Genomic DNA, 21,542 nt, shown 5'->3' with positions numbered 1-21,542 from the left:
CATAAAATTCGCATATGTTTTCAAATTGATAAGCCCCGAAAATTCTTGATGTCTCTATATTAAATAATAAGTTTTGCAAACTGACCCAAATTTCAGACCAATTGCTGTCACATGTTTGTTTGGACCAACTGAATTGTAAAATTCTATAAAAATGGAATTCTTGTGCCTTAAACCTAATTCTTTTCCCTGTGTGTTTAACTCTCTGTGTTTTATAAAAGTAATATGAATCAAGTTTTAATCGAATGGTTAATTGTTCGTGATTTTTGGAAGTCACAACGTGAATCATGACTTGTAAAGTGTGTGTTCTAGGTTGAGTTTTCAGATAGTTGTTTGAGTAATTCATGAGTCATAGTAATGTGAAACTATAATGTCCTTATACGACGATAGTAGCACGCATGTTCAGTAGTTATGTATCTCAACCAGTGATAAAATTAAAACCTAGTTAATAACATTGTTGGCATGATAGTATGAGTAAAACTGAATAGCTTAATTTGATCTTTAATCAAGGGTGAAATGTTTATACGAGTCCAGTTGTTTACATATTTTATATACATTTGGCATGTTGTAATATCTCTGGTGTGTTCCACATATTCGCATAGTGGTCGGATATATAGAAACATGAAACTACATTGTCATATCTTGGTAAAGTTGATGGCGTTAAAAGTTAACTTGATTGTTCTAATATAATCACATGAATGATTATAATAATGATGTCTAAATGTTCCCACACGTAGGATGTCATCGAGTTCTAAGGTCCTTTATGTGAGTCTGTGTGCCTATAGTTATACTTAGTGCTTTCATTGCATTAAAATATTTCAGTTGAACCTAAATCTATGACATAATAATAAACAATGATGTTATTCCTTGTTGAATATGTTCGTTAATATATCGTCATAAAATACTAAAGTGATTCTTGCAATTGTATGGGCATGATATAAAGGAAACTGTTTGATATAATACGACATTTGACATATCTATATTCTCGAGTCGTTACTATCAATTATATTTTAATAAAGATTGTTTATGATAACTCTGTTGGCAATATTATAATGGGATAACCCTTTGATGATTCACATGATACACGTTGGTTTAAAGGATAGTCGTTAAAGTACGTTTAATTGAGCCGTGAATATAACTGAGTAAAGAAGTACAACTAAAATCCTGATGATTGAGGTAATAGTCGTTCATTAGTAAAGATAGGACTGAAATGAATAAGATGAACTTGTAAATTACGATACATGAGACGACACCTAACTTGTTTTGTTTGAAGGAATTGAATTAAGTCGATCTGATTTTGAGTTTCGAGGTAAGCTGTAAATGGATTCTATAGACGGCTCTGTTATAAGAATTATATTAAGAAAATTATTCACCGTCCAGTATGAAAGTAAAGTTTTGAAAATGAAGTTAAATTATGTCGTGTGAGTATAAAGTCGGGATGAGATTCCAGCCAGTGTCAGGTTGTATGTTTCCATGATATTTGCTAACCTGGAGGAATGAAACTAGAACGGAGTCATAAGTAGTGGGATAATTAAGTCATGTTGTTCGTTCATATAGAGAATTGATGGGTTGTGGTTAGTTATGAATGTCAAAACGGGAAATGTAATGTGGTGATTTAAGTGAGTTGTGTGTCAACATGGTATGTTAATATTAGCATGACAGGTAACGAATAGTTGTAAAATTGGTGTAGTTAAATACATTTAATCCTTTATGTCATGATGTTGGGTGCAGTCAAAATATATTTAAAGCCAAGAACGAAATTTTATGTATGATAGTCTGGTAGGTTAACTTTACAATATCGTTGTTTACTCGCTTGTTTAACTCGACCAATAAGTTGTAGAAATTGTCAATCAAGGTGCATTCGTCATTTGTGAATAATTCCCAAACCTTTGTTATGAGGGTTAAAAATATTTCTAAGGTGATAAGTCTTTCTTAAACCGGTTGTCTTCATTCTATTGATGATTCGTGTCTTGACCTAAATTTGCACAATTATGTGAAGGAAAGTCGATTTGGACCTATTAGGTTATAAATTTTCATAAATCAATTTATCAAGTATTGACCCTAACTCTCCTCTTATGATTGATTAGCAGTGGTTTGAGAACGTTGTTATAATAATGAAGGTTACGAGGACGTAACCATGTTTCTAGTTGGAGAGGATTGTAAAATCTTGATGCTTAATTTGCACTTGTTTGAAGGTTATAGTTGACCAAGTTGATGTTAGATGTGGGGTACCTATGCAGATGAGTTATATATGTTTTGGTTTTACTACATTAGATTGGTTGATGTGTAAAAGGAGAGTATAATTAAACCACTGGTATTGAGTTACGAGTTGTGGGGCCTTTGTGCCGAGTTATGTTTACGGTCCAGTGCGACCATGGTTAATGAGTTTATGTTGAGTTTGAGATCGGAATTTAGATGGAAGATGACGGTGTTCTCAGGTGATTATTAAGTTGTTATACAGTTGTGTTCTCAGGTAGTTATTAGTCGTAGTTAATTGGGTTAAAGTAAAGACGAGTTAAACTTCGGGACGAAGTTTATTTTTAGGAGGGCAGAATGTAACATTTCGTATTTGTTATGTTTAATTGATGGGTCAAAAGTGTGTGTTAACCGTGTTAGAAATGCGTGACGTCCGTAAGTACGATATGCAATACCCTTCCGAGGTTTGGAGTACGGGAGCGAACTTGGGACGAAGTTCATTTTAAGGGGGAAGACCGTAATACCCCGTATTTTTATATAATAAATTAAATGGATATTATTAAATTAATTATTTATTATACATTTTATATTACTAATTATGTCGGGTTAATTGTTAGTCGAGAATTATGTTAAGTTATCGAGCTAAGTTAATTAAGACGGGTTTATTTGGAACTCGAAATGTGTTAAGTGGGCCAATAACAGTTTCAGCCCATTAATCCTAGTTAACCCTAAGCCCATTAACCTTAACCCTAACCCTAACCCTAAATAACCTAAACACTACCCAAACCCTTCCCTCAACCCGCCTCCCTCAGCCCGCCTCCCTTTCTTCGCTCAAACTCCAACCCTCACGCTTAGAGAGAGAGAGAGAGAGTGGTCGTGGGTGATGACGGTGCAGCAAGGAACAGCTAGGGGGTGTTTGTCGACAACCGTGGGTGGCCCTGGTGGCGGTAGAGGTGGCACGAAAAAGGTAAGAGCAACTCCTTTCCCCTGTTTTGTATTTTCTGTCGTGTTTTTGTGGGAGGTTGCGTGTCTGTTAGAGGTGTTTCTGGTGGTTGTTGTCAGGGTGAGGGAAATGGGTGGTGAGTGGCGAGTGTTGTGGTGGTGGTTATGGTGGTTTTGGGCGGTGGAAATGGCGGCAGGAGGTGTTGTCGACAGGGGTAGACACACGGGTTTGGGTATGGGTTTTCAGGCGAGTTTAGATGGGTACCTTTGGGGTGGCGCCACCGTGGACTTGGGGGAGGTCGAAATGGTGGTGCCACCGTGTCTGGGTGCGTGGTTTGGCGGGGAGCAAGATGGTGGTGTTTGGGCAGTGGGTAGTTGTTGGTTGCGGTGGTGGTGAAGGGAGAACATAGGGTGTTTGGTGAGGCTAAGTGGTGAACCAGGCCAGAGGACGACCCTGGTTCGACTCGCCGGCGGCAGTCGACCAGGGTGGGGTTGGTTGTCGGTGGTGGGGTCGAAGTGGGGACCACGCCTGGTGGTTGTCGCGGTGGTTCAGGCGGCACGTGGAGGGTGTGGGCGAGAGCGAAGGCATGGGTGTAAGAGTCGGGTTGTTAGAATTGTTTTGAAACGGGTTTTTCATAGTTAATCGATATAATTGTTAATTGGTCGTATTCTTAATTAATTAATTTAATTCCCGAGTTGATTAAAATAATTAAAGACGGGTTTTTGAGTCGGGTGTTGAGTTGTTCAAATGTTGACGCGGGTTTCTCTTAAAAGCATAATTCGTTTAATCCTTTAATCATCATTTGATTTTAGTTCCGAGTTATTAAAATAAAATAATAATTAATCATAATTAATTATTCTGAGTCGGGTTTGTTAAAAGAGAAAAGTTACTATATCGGGAAAGTTTCCATTTTAAGAAATTCTACTTTAGTAACTTCCTATATTGGGAAGTTGAGTCAATCATTAATCGGGTTATTTTAGTTACCAGTTGGGCATAAGTTTGGTGTCGGGATTGTATTTCGGGAAAGCTTTTATTTCGGGAGATGTCTATATTTAGTAGTTAGTAATTATAAATATTATAATTGTTTTAGGTGACGGATTCGTGAAGGATCGATAATCAGATTCATTGCTTTACTTTCTGGACTGCTTAACTGCTTAATTGGAATTGCTGGCACTTGAGGTAGGGAAATACACTTACTCTATTATCGTTGTTGAATTGTGTTGACTGGATTCCCTGGTTGTTGATTTACGTTATCATTTATATTCGGAAAGGTGATTGACTGATTTGATCGTATTGAGTATGATATCACGACATCGGGTAACTGGCATGATTTTATGATTTATCAGTTCATTGTTTTACACATTGCATTGCATTAATTACTGTTGAGCATGTCATATGCATTGGAGTTGGAGGATGGCGTGGTGGTGACGAGATTGTGATACGATGTGATGTTGTGATAAGGCCCAGGCGGGTTCTGCAGGACTTGCCCTGGTGTCCTCAGCTGCGAGCTGGCAGATCGGCTTCGGTCGATATATAGTCTACCGGGGATCGGTATGGCTGGGCGTTCCGGGGAATGAGATATGAGTTGAGATGGAGATGGAGGTGACGGAGGAGCATGCATATCATATTTTATTGTTTCATTGTTTTCCCTACTCAACCTCGTGGTTGACCTTGTGTATTCGTGAACACCTGTGATGAACCATTTTATGGGGAGCAGACTTGACAGGTTTAAGAGACAGGACGGGAGCTTAATGGGCGTGAGACACTGGATCAGACGACTTAGTAGCTAGATATCATCTAGAAGACTTTCACTTTTATTTATGTCAGTTCTTGTAATTTGAGTTGAAAAGAGGATTTGTAATAATTAAGTTAAAATTTTATATAAATTGCCTTGGAGTTTAATTTGTTATTCACTACCTCGGGAAACCGAGATGGTAACAGTCCGTTTTATTAGGGAATGTCTCGACGAAGACTTCTTTTATAAACCGGGGTGTTACACTTCGTTACTTGGATATTAGTGCAGGGTGTTTGATAATCTTTTTGAACTGTTGAACTGCCATGCGGAGATGCATGTGAACCAGACTGCTTACTAGCTGAAAGGGAAGACATGATTGTGGTGGAGTCTTAATAAGGAGGTTATCAGAGAAGCGTGGAAGGAGAGTGATGAACCTTTTATCACTTGGAAGGGTTTCAAAGAGACGATGAGGGTCGTATTTGTACTAGACCATGTCCGAAGCAGGATGAGGGCAGAGTTTGGTACGTTTAAAATGACGGAGGAGATGGCAATAGAGGACTACCATAATAGATTCATGGAGTTAGCTGAGTATATGTCGGACTTGAACTTCAGTGTGGAAATTTTGGCATTACGATTTGAGAAGGGATTGGCCACGAGTATCAAGAAGAGGCTTTCAGCTGTAGAGTGCTAGAGCCAAGCACTGTGGAGGAAGTATATCAAAGAGATGGTTATGGAGAGAGTATCCCTGATATGATGAAGGAGGAGAAGAAAGACAAGGGAGAGAAGACGAAGTCAGAGACTGTGAGTGAAGGAACTAGGGGTAACAAGAGGCAGAATAATAATTAATTCAGATCTTATACTTTGGTAGGAACAGGCTATAGGGGCGGTGATAGTTCGGTAGGGAGTGATTCTTATCGCCCTATGTGCTTTGGTTGTGGAAAATTTTGTCAGAAGGAGATTGAATGTAGACCTACTGCTCAAAATTTTAAAGTACTGGGGGGAAAATGGTAATCAAGGAGAGTACCGGACACCGGCACCCAGTTATGGAAGCAACCGTTACTCAAGCCAGTGGGGTAATCAAAGGAACAACAACAACTTCAGCAATTTCACTAATCAGAATCGATTCAGCAACAATGGCTATGGGAATGGATCGTTTCAAAAGCAGACCAACGGGGGAAATCAGCAGAGGGCCATGAAATCAGTGGGGGCGTCAACCTCTACAGTGCACGATGGAGCTAAGACTAGTGGCAAGTTGTTTATGATGGGGAAAGAAGCTGCTGAGGGAGATACTCACGTGGTTTCAGGTACTTTTCTTGTCAACTCTAAACCTACTTACGTATCGTTTGACTCGGGTGCTACCCACTATTTTATTTCTAGTGAGCATGCTCGTACCTTAGGCTTGAATAATTTTGATATAATAAAAGCTGAAGTAGAAATATCTCCGGGGTAAACTATAACCTGTGGAAGGGTGTATAAAGACATAACCATCTTGATTGGGAAAGTTTTATTTCATATGGACTTAATAGATTTTCCTTTGGGTGGTTTTGAATTTATCTTGGGGATAGACTGGTTAAGTAAAAATAGAGCCTTTATTGATTGTGGTCAAAAGAAAGTGTCTTTGAAGGAACCAAAGGGGGTAAGGGTGTCTTATAAGGGATTTGTAGTAGAAGCAAAGGTAAATCTTATGTCAACAGTTACCCTAAAGTCATGTTTGAGGAAGGGAGGACAATTAATCCAATGTCACGTGAGGGATATGCGTGAGGACGTGAAGGGCGCAAGGGAGATTACTGTGGTGAGTGAGTTTCAAGATGTCTTTCCAAATGAGATTCCACGATTACCACCTAAGAGGGATGTGGATTTTAGTATTGAGTTGAAACCTGGGACGGGACCTACTTCTAAAGTACCTTATAGAATGGGACCTAAAGAGTTAAAGGAGCTAAAGAATCAGTTGGAGGAGCTATTGGACAAGGCTTATGTGAGACCAAGTGTTTCACCCCGGGAGCACCTATGTTATTTGTCAAGAAGAAGGATCGGAGTATGAGACTGTGTATAGATTACACCCGGTTCTGAATAATGTGACAATTAAGAATAGATACCCTTTGTCTTGAATTGATGATTTATTTGATTAGCTGAGTGGTGCAGGAGTCTTTTCTAAAATTAACTTACGATCAGGGTACCATCAGCTGAGATTTAAGGAAGGAGATATACCTAAGACTGCATTTACGAATAGATACGGACACTATGAATTTGTTGTTATGCCATCTGGGTTGACTAATGCACCTGCGGTGTTTATGGACCTAATGAACCGAGTGTTTAGTTCATATTTGGATCAGTTCGTAGTTGTCTTTATCGATGATATCCTAGTGTATTCTAAGGATAGAGAAGAACATGAGAAGCATCTGAGAATAGTATTGCAGACTTTGAGAGAGAATAATTTGTATGCTAAGTTGAGTAAATGTGAGTTTTTGTTGGAGAAGGTGGCATTTTAAGGGTATGTGGTGTCAAAAGAGGGAGTATCTGTTGATCCGAGCAAGATTGAGACAGTGTCTAAATGGGAGAGACCGAAAAATGTAGCTGACATAAGGAGTTTTATTGGTTTGGCTGGTTAATACAGGATATTTGTAAAAGATTTCTCTAAGGTAGCCAAGCCTTTAACAGCTTTGATGAGAAAGGAGAACAAGTTTAGGTGGGATGAGAGTTGTGAGATAACTTTTCTAACCTTAAAGGAGTGTTGTGACTCAAATTTGTGCACATTTAATCCCCTAACTAGTCTCGTTTCCATGCTTTCTAGTACTTAATAGGGTCGTTTCTATCTTATGTTCCTTAGTTTGCACATTCTATGAGGTTTTAGTGCCCTTTGTAGGGGAGAATACTAAGCCTTGCGCCTATGGAAGCAAAAGCGGAGCTAAATTGATCGCATATAACGACCAAGCAACAAAGAGGATGTTAATACTAAAGGCCTAAGTAAATAAATCAAGTATAATGGGCAATGATGAAGACCCCCACGACTCCTCAATGATCCCCACGGATCTTGATGCAGTCAAGAAGAAGAGAAGCCAAGCTGTGCATCAATCCGGGCGTCCCGACCACAAGTCGGGCGACCCATGGCTAAATCCGGGCGTCCGAAAGCCCAGGTCGGGTGGATCCTCAAGTAGCATAAGCGTCTATCATAGGCAGGTCGTGGGACTCCTCATGGGACTTGCAAGGCATTAATCTTCATCTTAGGGACCTAACCATCATTTAAGCCCTTAATTACCCTAATACTTATACTTAGTATAAATACTCCATTGTATTAGGAGATGATTACCAAGTCATTAGAGTAGATTAGAAATCAATTAGTTTAATTACCTTTTAATCCTTCCTTGTTATTATTGAAGAACTCTTGGATTTAGTTGAGGAATTGGAAGATTATCTGGGGATTTATTGAAGAATTGACAACTCTTCATTCATCAATCAAAGCTTTCTTCTATTATTCTTTTCTTTTATTTGTTCACCATAAGTTTGGTACAATCTCTTTACCTTTTGTTTAATTATTGTTTGTTTTCATATTCATTCATCATGTTTGGACTAGTTAGTATGATTGACAACCTTATTAACTTGTGTACCATGATCATGAGTGAGTAGTCTCCTAGTTAGGGTTAATGAGAAATTAGGGGAGTTATAACATGGGGGTAGATTCATACTTAATCTAATATGTTCTCATAAGATTGCTTGCTTGTTGTAGTGTCAACCTATGCACTGTTATGCTTGATAAATTGCTTGACTAACAAACCTTGCATGTGTACATCTCTTATCTATTCAACAAGACTTGTAAGATATAAACTAAATCGAGTCTTGTTAGACCATGCATAGAAGTGACTAGGAAGAAACTAAATCGACTTGTAGGTGTACAGTTTTGACCGACTTGGCTCCGGGACCCAAATCTTCCTAGGAATTGTAAGACATAAACTAACTCGATTCCATTACAACAATAATTTCTTGCAACTATGTAAACATGTTTGTATGATCACCACCATGAATCACCTATGAACCCATGACACCTTAGCATCTCTTATAAATTGTTTACATTCTCTTTTACTTTGCTTACTTTGTTCTTCTTGCTTAGTAGTTTAGACAACCATCTCAACCCAACTTAATTTGTGACACCCTAAAGACATAGCTACTTGAAATCAATAATTTAATCCAATTCCCGTCCCTTGGGATCCGATCTTTACTCACCACTATACTAAGGGTAGTTTGTTTAGTCTATAAATATTGTTTTGGTTGGTTAGCTTAGACGAAAAAGTTTTGAACCCACCAAAAATGGCGCCGTTGCCGGGGACGGTGTCCAATTGAATTGTTATCATTAATTGCTTTTAGTTGTGTCTTTCTTTGCCTCGAGGAAAAGTATTTCCTCAAGGTATTTCTCAGCTTTTTATTTTAGTTTACTTTGCAAGATGGATCTTATATATTGTTGTGTAGAGGACCATGCGAGTTCTGCTCTCATCAAAGACCCTTTGGAAGCATTGGAGGCCTTGGAAGAAAGTGAGGCCAAAAACAAACATTGGGCATTGGAAGTAGACCTCCTTGAAGCCGCTCTAGCCAACAAAGAGCTCACTATCAAGCAATCTATGAGGATAAATGACATTCTCAAAGAAGCATCACAATCCACTAAGGAAGAACAAGCAACCAAGGTAGAGCATGTAATAAGGATGGAATGTGTAATGGAGGTGGAAGATGTTTCTAATGAACCATCAAAGGTAGAAAGTGAGGTACAAACCCCAACTCTAAAACCAAACTCGTGATTGTCAATGAAAAACTTGATGATAGTCAATTGAAAAGTTTGCTTGATGTGTTAAAAGAACATGAAAAGGTTAGAGGTTATAGTCTAGATGACCTTAAGGGAATAAGTCCCGATTTTAGCATGCATAGGATTTATCTAGAGGAAGACCATAGACCTACCATCCAAGGACAAAGGAGACTAAACCCCCACATGCAAGAAATTATAAAAGCGGAGGTTATGAAATTGCTTGATGCGGGAATCATCTACCCTATATCGGATTCCTTGTGGGTTAGCCCCGTTCAAATGGTACCCAAGAAAGGAGGTACCACGGTAGTGAAAAATAACAAGAACGAGCTAATATCCACAAGGAAGATTACCGGTTGGCAAATGTGTATTGATTATAGTAAGTTGAATTCCTCAACAAGAAAGGACCATTTCCCCCTTCCATTCATTGATCAAATGCTTTAGAGGCTTGCCTCAAACAAATTCTTTTGCTACCTTGATGGGTACTCAGGATTCTTCCAAATCCCGATACCCCCGGATGACCAACATAAGACCACCTTCACTTGCCCATACGGAACATTTGCATATTGAAGAATGCCCTTCGGGCTATGCAATGCTCCCGCCACCTTTCAACGTTGCATGATGAGTGTCTTTTTCGATTACTTAGAAACCATAATGGAGGTTTTTATGGATGATTTTAGTGTTTATGGGAAGGACTTTGATTCTTGCTTGCATAATCTATCTCTTATCTTGCAAAAATATGAAGATGTGAGTCTTGTGTTAAATTGGGAAAAGTGTCATTTTATGGTCAATCAAGGTATTGTCCAAGGTTATTTGATTACAGAAAAGGGCATAGAAGTTGACAAAGCCAAAGTTGAAGTGATAGAGAAACTACCACCACCAGTGAATTTCAAAGGGGTGTGGAGTTTCTCGGTCATGCGGGGTTTTACCGACGATTCATAAAAGATTTTTCCAAAATTGCAAAACCCCTCACTCAACTTTTGTTTAAGGATGCCCCGTTCCAATTTATTCATGAGTGTGTTGAAGCTTTTGATAGGATCAAAGAGGCTCTAATTTTGGCACCAATCATCCAACCCTAAATTGGGAGGTTACCTTTTGAGATAATGTGTGATGCAAGAAACTATGCCGTTGGCGCGGTTCTTATCCAACGAGTTGGGAAAGCTTTACATGCCATATATTATATAAGAAAGACCCTTGATGCATCACAAGTCAATTACGATACCAAGGAAAAGGAACTTCTTGCTATAGTGTATGCTTTGGACAAGTTCCGCTCCTACCTACTTGGATCGAAGGTTATTGTATTTTCGGACCACCGTACTCTTAGACATCTCTTGGTGAAGAAAGAGTCAAAGCCATGCTTTTTGAGGTGGATGTTGTTACTCCAAGAGTTCCACTTAGATATAAGGGACAAGAAAGGAGCCGAAAATGTAGTAGCGAATCACTTGTCGAGAATTCGATTTGACAACAAAGATGAAGATACACAAATTAATGATTCCTTCCTCGATGATATCCTACTGGCCATCCACACACAACTTGAGAGGTATACCACACCATGGTTTGTCGATTTTGAAAACTACATTGTAGGAGGAGTTCTCCCTCCGAAATTCAACTACAACCAAAGAAAGAGGTTCTTGTTCGAAGTAAAGAGATATTTTTGGGATGATCCCAACCTCTACAAAGCATGTAGTGATGGCATTTATCAAAAATGTGTCCCACAATGGGAAGTTCAAGGAGTTTTGGAAGGTTGCCACTCATCTCCTTATGGAGGACATCATGGACCACGAAGAACAATTGCCAAAGTCCTTCAATCGGGCTTCTATTAGCCTACCATCTCTGAAGATGCAAGGTCCCTTTGTATCATCTCAAGGCAACAACATCCTAGTTGCCGTTGACTACGTGTCAAAGTGGGTAGAAGCAATTCCTATCCCAACCGATGATGCAAAAACGGTGACCAAGCTCTTGAAGAAAGTGATATTCCCAAGATTTAGAGTTCCTAGAGCGGTCATTAGTGATGGTGGATCACATTTCCATGAAAAGAAGATTGCATCTCTCTTGACAAAGTATGGTGTTTAACATAGGGCCGGCTTGGGATACCATCCTCAAATAAGCGGTCAAGTCGAGGTCTCAAATGGAGAGATCAAACAAATTCTTGAGAAGGTTGTTAACAAGACTCGTAAGGATTGGAGCATGAAGCTTGATGACTCTTTTCGGGCTTATAGGACGGCTTATAAGACACCCATATGAACTTCACCTTACAAGTTAGTCTATGGAAAGGCTTGTTACTTACTACTTGAATTGGAATACAAAACCTTTTGGGCCATCAAAACACTCAATCTTAATCTCAAGATAAGTGGTGAGAAGAGGATCTTGCAAATTGAGGAATTGGAGGAATTACGGCTTCACTCTTATGAAAATGCAAGGATCTACAAAGAACGAACCAAATTGCTTCATGATAAGAGAACTAAACAAAAGGCCTTGCACAAAGGAGACAAAGTCCTTCTATTCAACTCTCGATATCTGCTCTTCCCCGAAAAGTTGAACTCACGATAGACGGGTCCCTTTGTTATCACAAACGTTGGAAATTATGGAGACTTTGAGCTAATGTCAGAAGATGGGAATCGGTTCAAAGTTAATGGTCAACGTATCAAGCCTTACTATGAAGGAGCTTTTGTAGGAGAGGTTGAGGTTACTTGCCTTAAGCCTCTCCCACCATGATCTAGCATTAAAATGGAGGAGAGTTTGGTGGAGTCCTCCTTAAACCACCACTTGTAAATATACTAACCCACTTACTCGCATTTTAACTTCATTGCATTTTCAATTCCATACTTTAGCTACAATTTTTGACATGAGTGAAAGTGAGGGAGGGTTACTTATCAATTATGATGTGTGAAGGATTTGATATTCAAGTGTAGGGAAGTACATGTGTGGACATCGGCCCACCTGCAAGCCCGGTCGATCTGCGGACGTGCAGCGGTCTTTTGAAAGCCACGCTCGGCGGCGTAAAAAATGCTTTCGACCGGATCGTTTTAGATCGGTCGGTTTCGTCTCGGTAAGGGTCTCGAAACGATTAGAGATGTTCGGAGTCGCCACCAAGCATTTGTGGGATGCTTGGAACCCGTTCAAAACCACTTTATACCTCGGTCAAACGAAGCACAAAGCAGGGTTTGACATAAGAACTAAAGATAAGGAATCGTCCCACTTTAGCATCCTATCTCTAGAATGACTCTTGTACGCCCTGGATAAGGTCGTCCACTATCCAAAGTTTCTGAGTAAGAGGTGAAGGTACGTATTGGGAAGCCCTTTAATGAGACACCCAATCCCGCCCGCAGTAGCGGCCTCTACTGATCGATCTTGGTTGGTTGAATGCAAAAGTTGATAAAACGGTTTAAATGCATGAATGCGCATCCAATAATTTAAACCTAACACGTGAGAGCTTTCTAAGTCGGTTGATTTAATCCAAGTATCAAGTATAAGATGTCGAGTTGGATTTATGGTTTATTTGCATGCAAGACGGAAATTAAACATCCATTTACCGTATTAGGTTTACGGTGCATGACGCGGTCCATTTGTCTTAGTAAGGCATTTTGCAAATGTGATTTTTGAATGAGCAAATAGTCATCTGATCCGTCCTATATCCGGGTTGGTCGGAGTCGGGAACGTCCTAGACTAATGCTGGAAATGGAACAGACCCTACTCTAGGCGGCCACATGAGGCGCGAGCCTGTTGGTGGTGCAAAGGGGTCTCCCTTGGTTTTGAAAATAAGAAGGAAAAGGCCTGTTTAGGCGCGGGTCAGTCAACGGTTATATGCCGTGCTCTGACCATTTGAAAAACGTTTATGAAACGTGTTGAAAAGTGGGTATTTAAACCCGTTTTGGTTTGAAAGGGTCGTTTAGACCGTATTTGTTGATTTGAGGAACGAGACTCGAATAACCATCATTATTTTGATGATATTCGGTGTCGGGTTCGACTTGACATGGATAGTTTTGAGAATGATCATGAACTAATTGTTTTAAATTCATTTGAATATAATTAGTCGAACTCATCATCGTACCCAGGTTAAAATCCGGCATGGTATGTGAAACCAAGGATGACTTTGTGTTGGTGACTAATATGTTTATTTTGGAAATGTAAAGAAATGATGAAAGGCTTTAAAATACCTCTCAAAATGTAAAGAAATGAAATAAAAGGCTATAAAATACCTTTTAAATGTTATTAACCAAATATTATCACCGGAACACGGATTAAACCGTCATGGTATTAAGAACCAAGGGTGAAAAATGTTTTATGGTTAAAATTTGTAAAAATAAATAAAAGGGTTTGAAAACATTCGAAATGGTAAAAACCGATTACAAATATGAAAATAGATTAATGAGGAAGGACGAGAACAAACACACGGTTGAGTTCGACTGGCACCCCATTGAGGCACGAGCCTCTGTGCAGAACAAGGGGCTTCTGCCTCAGGCCAAAACTCAGTTTTGGCTCGTCTATCCTATGTTTTGGATTGTGTTATGCATGTTTTAGCATGTTATGGTCATAAAAAAAGCAAAGACATGATAAAAGAAGGATTTTTACACCCTCATACTTACTTGTTTGGTTATGGCGAGAAACCAACGTAAGTGTAACAACTCATTTGGTCGGAAAAGACTCGGTTTAAAACCGTTTTGGTAAGTAAAAAGAGTGTTTTATTAAGATTAGTGACGGTGTAGTGGTCGAAATGGTCGGTCAAGTGATTTAATGCACGATGGCGGTACCAAACAATGTGTAAGGCTTGTATTTACGATCGGTAGGTCGTAAATACGCGTCGGATTGTGACTTAAGAAGTCGAGTCAAGAATTTTAAGGGAGAAAAGAGGGGGCGGACACTCGCGTAAGTTCTCAAATGGGGGCATTTGAGGGGTATTTATAAGAAAATGAGTGGTTGTGTGAGTTTTGAGCGACGTGGCCATCTGGGCTGCTCAAAGAGGCGCGAGCCACGTCGCTGGTCTTCGAGTTGTCCTGTCACTTTCACACAAGTGCAATCATGATTTGTTCTATCCTAGGATTTTTAGTGACAAGTTTGGTACTTTTCCATTCATGAATCCGGGAAGTCTTAGTATAGAAGGTTTGAAATTGTTTGTTTTTTGTGGTTGACTCGGTTTGACTCGTTGTTGGAGTCGGGATTTCAATTCTTGAGTCGGTTTTTGGTCCGGTGTCGGTTTTGACTCTAGTTAGTGTCATTACGACCCCATCATCGTGCATTAAACACTCCAGGTACTTTTGAAAAGTTTTGAAATGTTTTATTTCCGAACTCGTATTATGTTTTCCGACGTAAAGTTGTACACAAACTATCAATCAATCGCCGTGATTCCAAAACATGTTGTAGTCCGATAATCATCGGGTGTTAGTTGGAGTCTTAGTAGATACTGGGTATCTACAGAGCCCCCACATTGACTGAGGCTTGGACAGGGCGAAAGTCAAAGTAGAGCCCCCAGGTCAATCGAAGATTACAACCTGGAGACCCAAACGACGTCGAGGCGGCTCGAAAGGATTCGGGCCAAGGACCTGCCGTCGGGAAGGGCGACGCCAAGGCGACTCGAGGATAAGAGCCAAGGACCTGTCGTCGGGAACATTTTAGAGTCTGTCGACTGTCCGTGTGGGTCGTTTAAAGTCCGTTAGACTACGTACAAAGGCTCGCTAGCCATAAGAAGGAGTCATACATGAGGCATCTTTGGATACGTCCTTGCGTGTTTGCGGAGAAAGGCTCGCCAGCTGTGGTGCGTACATGAGGAGGGCTTGCCAGCCGCGATGCGTAGTAAGGCTCGCCAGCTGCGGTGCGTATATGAGGAGGGCTCGCCAGCCGCGATGCGTAGTAAGGCTCGCCAGCCATGGTGCGTATATGAGGAGGGCTCGCCAGCCGCGATGCGTAGTAAGGCTCGCCAGCCATGGGGCGGTCGATTAATTGACCGTGAGAATGGCCGCATTGGATGGGCTTGTTTAGAAGGTAGCGGACTCATGATGCCGCCGTGGAAATGGTGAATTTTGAATTTCACTATCAATGTTGTTGAAATGAGCGGGTCCCGCGAGGAAGCCCCCTGTTGACATTTTAAAAGAATAGTGAATTTTGAATCTTCACTACTCATTTTTTGAATTTGAAGTGGCGGTTTTAATCGCCGTTTGTTTGAATTTTTTGAAGGAAATAACGAATTTTAAATTTCGCTATTACGTTTGAAGTGACGGTTTATGTGCCGCCGTTGACATGTGAAGGAAATAGTGAATTTGGAATCTTCACTATTACGTTTGAAGTGACGGTTTATGTGCCGCCGGTGACATGTGTGGTGAAAATAGTGGAATTTAATTTCCAACTATTATTTTGAAAATGACGGTTTTAATTGCCGTCGTTTGAAATTTGACGAAATAGTGAATTTGAATTTTCACTATTATTTTGAAAATTGACGGTTTTAAATACCGTCGTTGAAATTTGAAGGAAAATAGTGAATTGGAATTTTCACTTTTATTTTGAAAATTGACGGTTTTAATTGCCGTCGTTGAAATTCGACGAAATAGTGAATTTGAATTTTCACTATTATTTTGAAAATTGATGGTCTTAGTTGCCGTCGTTGAAATTTGAAGGAAAAATAGTGAATTTGAATTTTCACTATTTGCTTTTGTATTTGAAAAATGCGGTTTTAATCGACGTTTGTTTGGAATTTTGAAGGAAAATAGTGAATTTTGATTTCACTATTTGTTGTTGTATTTGAAAAATGACGGTCCTTAATGTCGTCATTGAAAATTTGAAGTTTGTTATGGGAAATTGGGCCAAAGCCCAAAATTTCGCTGAAAGAGCATGGAGCACCTCATTGAGGCGCGAGCAACCTGGCGAGTCGAGGGAGCTTCCCTATTTTTCTGTAAAAGACGCGAGGATGGTCCGCATATCATCCTCATTTCGTCTTCCACAAACAAACAAAAAAAAACCGCCATTGTTGGTCTTTAGCTTACTTCCATTCGTGCCATTATCAACAATGTCATCTCAAGGTATGTATTTCCTCTTGAATCCATTTAAATTTGTTGGTCTTTTACTTGAATTGAATTAGGGCGAGAATTTTGCCCTAGAAAATCGATTTGGGCGTTTTTGATTGAGCCCATTTTGAGTGAAATGGATGATTGTATTAGGTTATAAACCTGTTTAGGAGTATAGGGGTGCTTTTAGTTTGCATTTTGGTCCCCGTTCCCGCTCCCTATGCTCAAAAACGTGAGTGAGGCGAAGAAACCGTCTCATTTCACAATGCCAAGTTTATTTGCTTGTGTAGTGGGTCCCACTAGGTTACATTATAGTCGGGAAAGACCGTATTTGCCGTTGTGGACCTTTGTTGGGTATTGTGGGCAAAATTGGAATTTTTGCCTTTTGTGACGGTCTTATGTCCGACGGAATAAGCGCCTGTTTGAGCTTGAATTGAGTTAGTTTGCCTTGAAATGGACCTTATTGGTAGTTTAGGTCGCTTTGAGGCGTGATAAAATCACATTGCCTTGTTGTGGTCGTTTTTTGAAATTTTGACCGGTTTGCGCTCAAATTGGCGTAGGATTTGCCTTTTCGAGCCGTAGAAAAATATCCCATTGTATTGGGAGTGTATTTTGATTTGTAGGCGGACCTTTTATGGGTCTTGGGGTGCCGCTTTTTGTTGTGGTTGTTTTGACTCGTCTTTTGCTTGAAAAGAAGGGCGAGTCGCTTTTTTTTTTGCGTTTTTTTTTGTAAATTGTTTTTGTTTGGCTGGGCCTGGGTGAGATTGCCCTTGTTTTGCTTTGCAGGTTTTTGTTTTTGGATTTGTCCATTTTACGCCGTCGTAATGCCGAAATTTCGGCTGACGTTCTTTGTTTGCAGGAGAGTGCTCAGGACAGGCTGGGTCCCTTGCTGCGACCTTTGAGGAGCTGTTTGGGACGGGGCCGGTTAACACTCCGGTTAGTGCACCTGTTGCGGTAGTGGAGGACGCTTCCGAGGAGGAGGGACCCCCTGACGAGACTGTTGGGGCCGAGAGGGCCGCTGAGTATCGTGAGGAGCTTGTTGTTGGGGCAACTGGTGTTGAGAGAGCTCAGACTGGGTCTGAGGTTGGTACCTCTGGGAGGAAGGTTTTTACGAGGAGGCGGACTCCTCGGACGACCAGACGGACGTTACGGAATGTCTATAGGGTCGTTGAGATGCCTTCCATCCGTCACGTTGGGTCTCGTGGTCAGAAGAGACGGAGGGCGGAGACGGTTGAGGATGATGCAGACGTCGCTAGTTGGGAGGCTAGACGGGTTACAGCCCCGCAAGGGCTGAACCTGCGGGCGGCGCCTGCTTGGGCCGAGGGTTTTGACGGTAGCCAGTTTCTGCTTCGACTGGACAAGCACATCTCCTACCGTGCCCACGAGGGCTTGGTGAGTTGTGTCACCTGATTGAACTTTCGTCACTTTTGAAGTATCAGACCTGGATAGGTGTTCTGACGTTGTTTGTTTTTGATTTCAGGAGATCGGCACCATGAGGACTTTCTCGGGCTTCACTACCTGCCTGGGCTTTTACGACGTTCTCCGAGCCGGGACGAGGGCGTTGATAGAGAGTTCGGCTTTTGGGCCGTTGGTGGCCGCTTGGCGGGATATTCACAGGTCTTCGATTAGGTCGAACCTGTGTCTGATCCGTGCCATGTTGGATCGGTACTGGGACACGATGTCGTTTTCCACATGGAGTTCGGGGAGGTCGGCGTGACCTTAGAGGATTTTGCTATGATATCCGGCCTTCCTTGCGGCGAGACGCCTGTCGAGTTTACAGAGACATCGAAGAGGGTGTCTTTTCCTGCGGTACTCATCTGATCGGTATTGCTCTGCCTAAGCCTTCCGACATTACTCCGGACCTGATGGCGAGTTCGTATGTGAGAGACCACTTCAGAGGGAGAGTGGTGGGTGCTGCTCCGGCGCCGTTGACGAGTCCGGAGGCTGAGGCTAGAGCTGACGCGCAGGATGCGCGGTTGTGGTTGTGGTACTTCTTTGGTGCCACGTACTTTGGTGACAAGGGTGAGCGCTTGTCGACCAAGGTACTTCCTCTTCTTGCTGACCTTGACACTTTGGGTCAGTTTGACTGGGTTACGCCGGCCTTGGCGAGTTTCATCCGGTACTTGCACGCGACGGCGCGTCCGGAGTCAGTGGGGGATGGTAGTGCCCCTGCTTTGGTTGGTCCCGGCGTCATCTTTGAGGTACGATTTTTTTTTGTAGTTTTGAGTTTGATTTTGATTTTGATTTTGAATTTGGCAATTTTTTTTGGAAAGATTGGCTGATTTGTGTTTGCTGTGTTTGATTACAGGCTTGGTTGTATGCTTACTTCGTCCCTCTACGTCCGGGGACTACAGGTGGTGTCCCTTAGACCTACCCTGCCGTGAGAGGTTGGCCGGTGGCTCGGAAGAAGTCGATTAAGTTGACTTACGAGGACTGCAGGCGTCGTGTGAATGCCCCTCGAGTTTCTGACGTAAGTTGCTATTCCTTACTGCTTTATAGAAATAGATAGAGATAGGATGACTAGATAGCTTAGGAAGCCCCCAGTCGGTTGAGTAGCTTTGTTTTGAATGCAGTTTGTAAGGCGGCCTTGGGAGCACTACACGGAGGTGCCGGCCGCTGTCAGGGAGCGTCTGTGGCCTCGCAGTTCCCAGCGCTTGTACTTGGAGACGACGATCGAGCCGATTTGGTACCTGGGCGAGCGTCTAGCTTGTCAGTGCTTTAGTGAGACTTTCGTGGTACCAGTCGACCCGCCTATGGTGTTGTTCCAGGAGTCGACCTCCGACGAGGTTGAGGAGCACCTTCACGGTCACGGAGGTGAGGAGTTGTTCCTGCGGGAGGTTGACTACGACACCTTACGGTTGTCGAGGCTTGCCTGGTACGCGATCGAGGTATATTTCCCTCTATTTTGTTCTCGTTGTCCCTTTTGATAGGAGGGTTCATTATTTTTGATACGGACCCAAACTGCAGGGAGTCGACAGGCTGATGAGGGCTCAGCCCCCATATTTCCCGGCGGAGACCACCTTTCAAGGGCCGGGTGGCGAGGAGCTACAGTTGCGCCTGCCAGAGCCTGCGGTTGCTGAGGTGACCGACGTTGGCATGGAGTGGTGGTTGATCGTTCTGAGGGTGAGTTCTTGATTTGAACATTTTTCCTCATTCGTGTCTTGCCTTGCGTTGTATTGAAGGGCCTTTTTGGATGTAGGTGACGACCGTTAGTCATCAGGCTTTGTGGCAAATGGCTAATCGCTGGAAGGCGCTTGCTGGTGACCTGGTTGCGAGGGAGGCTCGGCTTTCTCAGGTATTTTTGTGTGTTGTTTTTTGTGTATTTTGTGTTGCATTTCACGTTTTTAGATCTTGACGACCTGTATTGCGTTTTGCAGGGTACTGCGGATCCGACGGAGCTTGCTCGGGTCCGTGCTGAGTTGGATACAGCCAGGTCGATGATCGAGGCCCAGGGGTTGGGGATCACCCGTCGAGACCCGGAGTTGAGGAGTCGTGAGGACGAGTTACGGAGTCGAGACGCGGAGATTGCCTCTCTGAGGGCTCAGTTGGCTGCAGCGGAGGAGCTTTATGTCGAGATTGAGCGTGAGACGCTGGAGAGTTCTCCGGAGAGGGAGTCTGAGCAGGTGGTAGTGTCCGCGTTGGCGGCGACTCCTCGTGAGACCGGGACTGGTCCGACAGGAGGCGCTGAGTAGTTGTAGTAGTTTGTCCGTGTCTTGGACACTTGTTCGTACACATTTATATTTTGCGTGAGGCGGTTTGTATATATCTGTTTTTGGATTGTGGTTCATTTTGTGATTTTTGGCTTTTTTGTGTAGTGTTTCGGAGGAGCGCTGTCGGTTGTTAATTCCCCTTTTTGCTTCGCAATAGTTCCTGCATCGTTAGTGTAGAAAAACAGGCAACAGGTAGCACATATGCATAAACGCAAACACGTAAAAAACATTTGATTGAAAACAAAGATTACCACGATGCCACGAAGTTAAAAATTGAAAATTGAAAATTGAAATGAATTTTGAAAATTTTCGCGACAAGTCGTCACGTTTGGACTCCGAAAGGAATTGATTTGAAAATTTGAGCAATTAACTCGTGTCTTGAATTAAATTGCGTCGGAATTATTGAAATTGATTTGTGACTCGAAAAATTCAAACTCAAACCGTCAGGGAAGAATTTTAGAAAAGATTTTTACGAGTATATTTGATTTGGTTTATGTGAGGTCAAGACTCGAATTTGTTAGCGCTTGAATTTTGAGGAAAACTGATGTCGTGTTATCAATTCTCGATTTTTATTTTTGCTGCAAAATTACGAAAAAGCGAAAAATTTTCGGAATTTCGACTGACATGGAAACGATCTGTCGCGGATCAGGGTGACTAGCCCTTCCCCCCTTAAAAAAAGAAAGAAAAATCCGTATGTTTAAAGCTGCGTCATGGAAATTGTGTCGGATTTCGTAAAACGCGAAAACAAGGAAATGTGAGTGTGAGGAAACACAAAATGTTCTGGATCATCCCGAAGAGGCGCGAGCGTTCTGGCGGGAGATTTGAGGTGTCAGGAGAAAACACAACTTGAAATAGACAAGTCAAAGCGGGAATCCCGGGAAAAGGCCTAAAGAGGCGCGAGCGGCCTGGCGATGGGAGCCAGCTCTCCCCTTTTTCTGAAAAACGCGCTGATTGTTTTTGTATAAATAGTGATGTTTGCGCTTCATTGTTTCATCATCCGAAACACAAAAACATCTCTATAAAACCTCTTCTTCTTCTTCCACAAAAATATTTCATGGATGTCTTTGAGAATGCGTTGCGACAATGGTGCCGGGATTTGTCGCCTCCCGAAAAGTATCAACTTATTTGCATGGGAGTTGGTCAATTCTTGGTGCTCCGTCAAGTCAAGGTGCAATCCTCA

General features: G+C 41.9%; 2 protein-coding genes across 2 annotated transcripts; both read left to right on the top strand.

The window, feature by feature from the left end:
• Nucleotides 1-10,760: 10,760 nt before the first annotated feature.
• On the top strand, nt 10,761-19,109 carry LOC141607607 (uncharacterized). Its single transcript, XM_074426958.1, has 4 exons — nt 10,761-11,400; nt 17,512-18,044; nt 18,133-18,853; nt 18,961-19,109. The coding sequence occupies exons 1-3, from the start codon at nt 10,761-10,763 to the stop codon at nt 18,367-18,369; spliced, it is 1,410 nt and encodes a 469-aa protein (XP_074283059.1). The 3' UTR covers nt 18,370-18,853; nt 18,961-19,109.
• A 122-nt stretch (nt 19,110-19,231) lies between these two features.
• LOC141609004 (uncharacterized) lies at nt 19,232-20,443 on the top strand. Its single transcript, XM_074428282.1, has 4 exons — nt 19,232-19,540; nt 19,620-19,775; nt 19,852-19,947; nt 20,030-20,443. The coding sequence occupies exons 1-4, from the start codon at nt 19,406-19,408 to the stop codon at nt 20,342-20,344; spliced, it is 702 nt and encodes a 233-aa protein (XP_074284383.1). The 5' UTR covers nt 19,232-19,405; the 3' UTR covers nt 20,345-20,443.
• Nucleotides 20,444-21,542: the final 1,099 nt, after the last annotated feature.

The sequence above is a fragment of the Silene latifolia genome, chromosome 10 (genome assembly GCF_048544455.1).
Source record: "Silene latifolia isolate original U9 population chromosome 10, ASM4854445v1, whole genome shotgun sequence".
Lineage (NCBI taxonomy): Eukaryota > Viridiplantae > Streptophyta > Magnoliopsida > Caryophyllales > Caryophyllaceae > Silene > Silene latifolia.
This window is presented reverse-complemented; position numbering and strand designations above follow the sequence as displayed.

Excerpts from the sequence above, each read along its gene's own strand:
- LOC141607607 (XM_074426958.1), top strand. The coding sequence starts at position 10,761 with ATGTGTGATGCAAGAAACTATGCCGTTGGCGCGGTTCTTATCCAACGA. Across the intron at positions 11,401-17,511 it reads AGTTCAAGGAGTTTTGGAAG|GAGAGTGCTCAGGACAGGCT; the intron begins GTTGCCACTCAT and ends CTTTGTTTGCAG. Across the intron at positions 18,045-18,132 it reads ACCGTGCCCACGAGGGCTTG|GAGATCGGCACCATGAGGAC; the intron begins GTGAGTTGTGTC and ends TTTTGATTTCAG.
- LOC141609004 (XM_074428282.1), top strand. The coding sequence starts at position 19,406 with ATGGTGTTGTTCCAGGAGTCGACCTCCGACGAGGTTGAGGAGCACCTT. Across the intron at positions 19,776-19,851 it reads GGTGGTTGATCGTTCTGAGG|GTGACGACCGTTAGTCATCA; the intron begins GTGAGTTCTTGA and ends TTTTGGATGTAG. Across the intron at positions 19,948-20,029 it reads GGGAGGCTCGGCTTTCTCAG|GGTACTGCGGATCCGACGGA; the intron begins GTATTTTTGTGT and ends TGCGTTTTGCAG.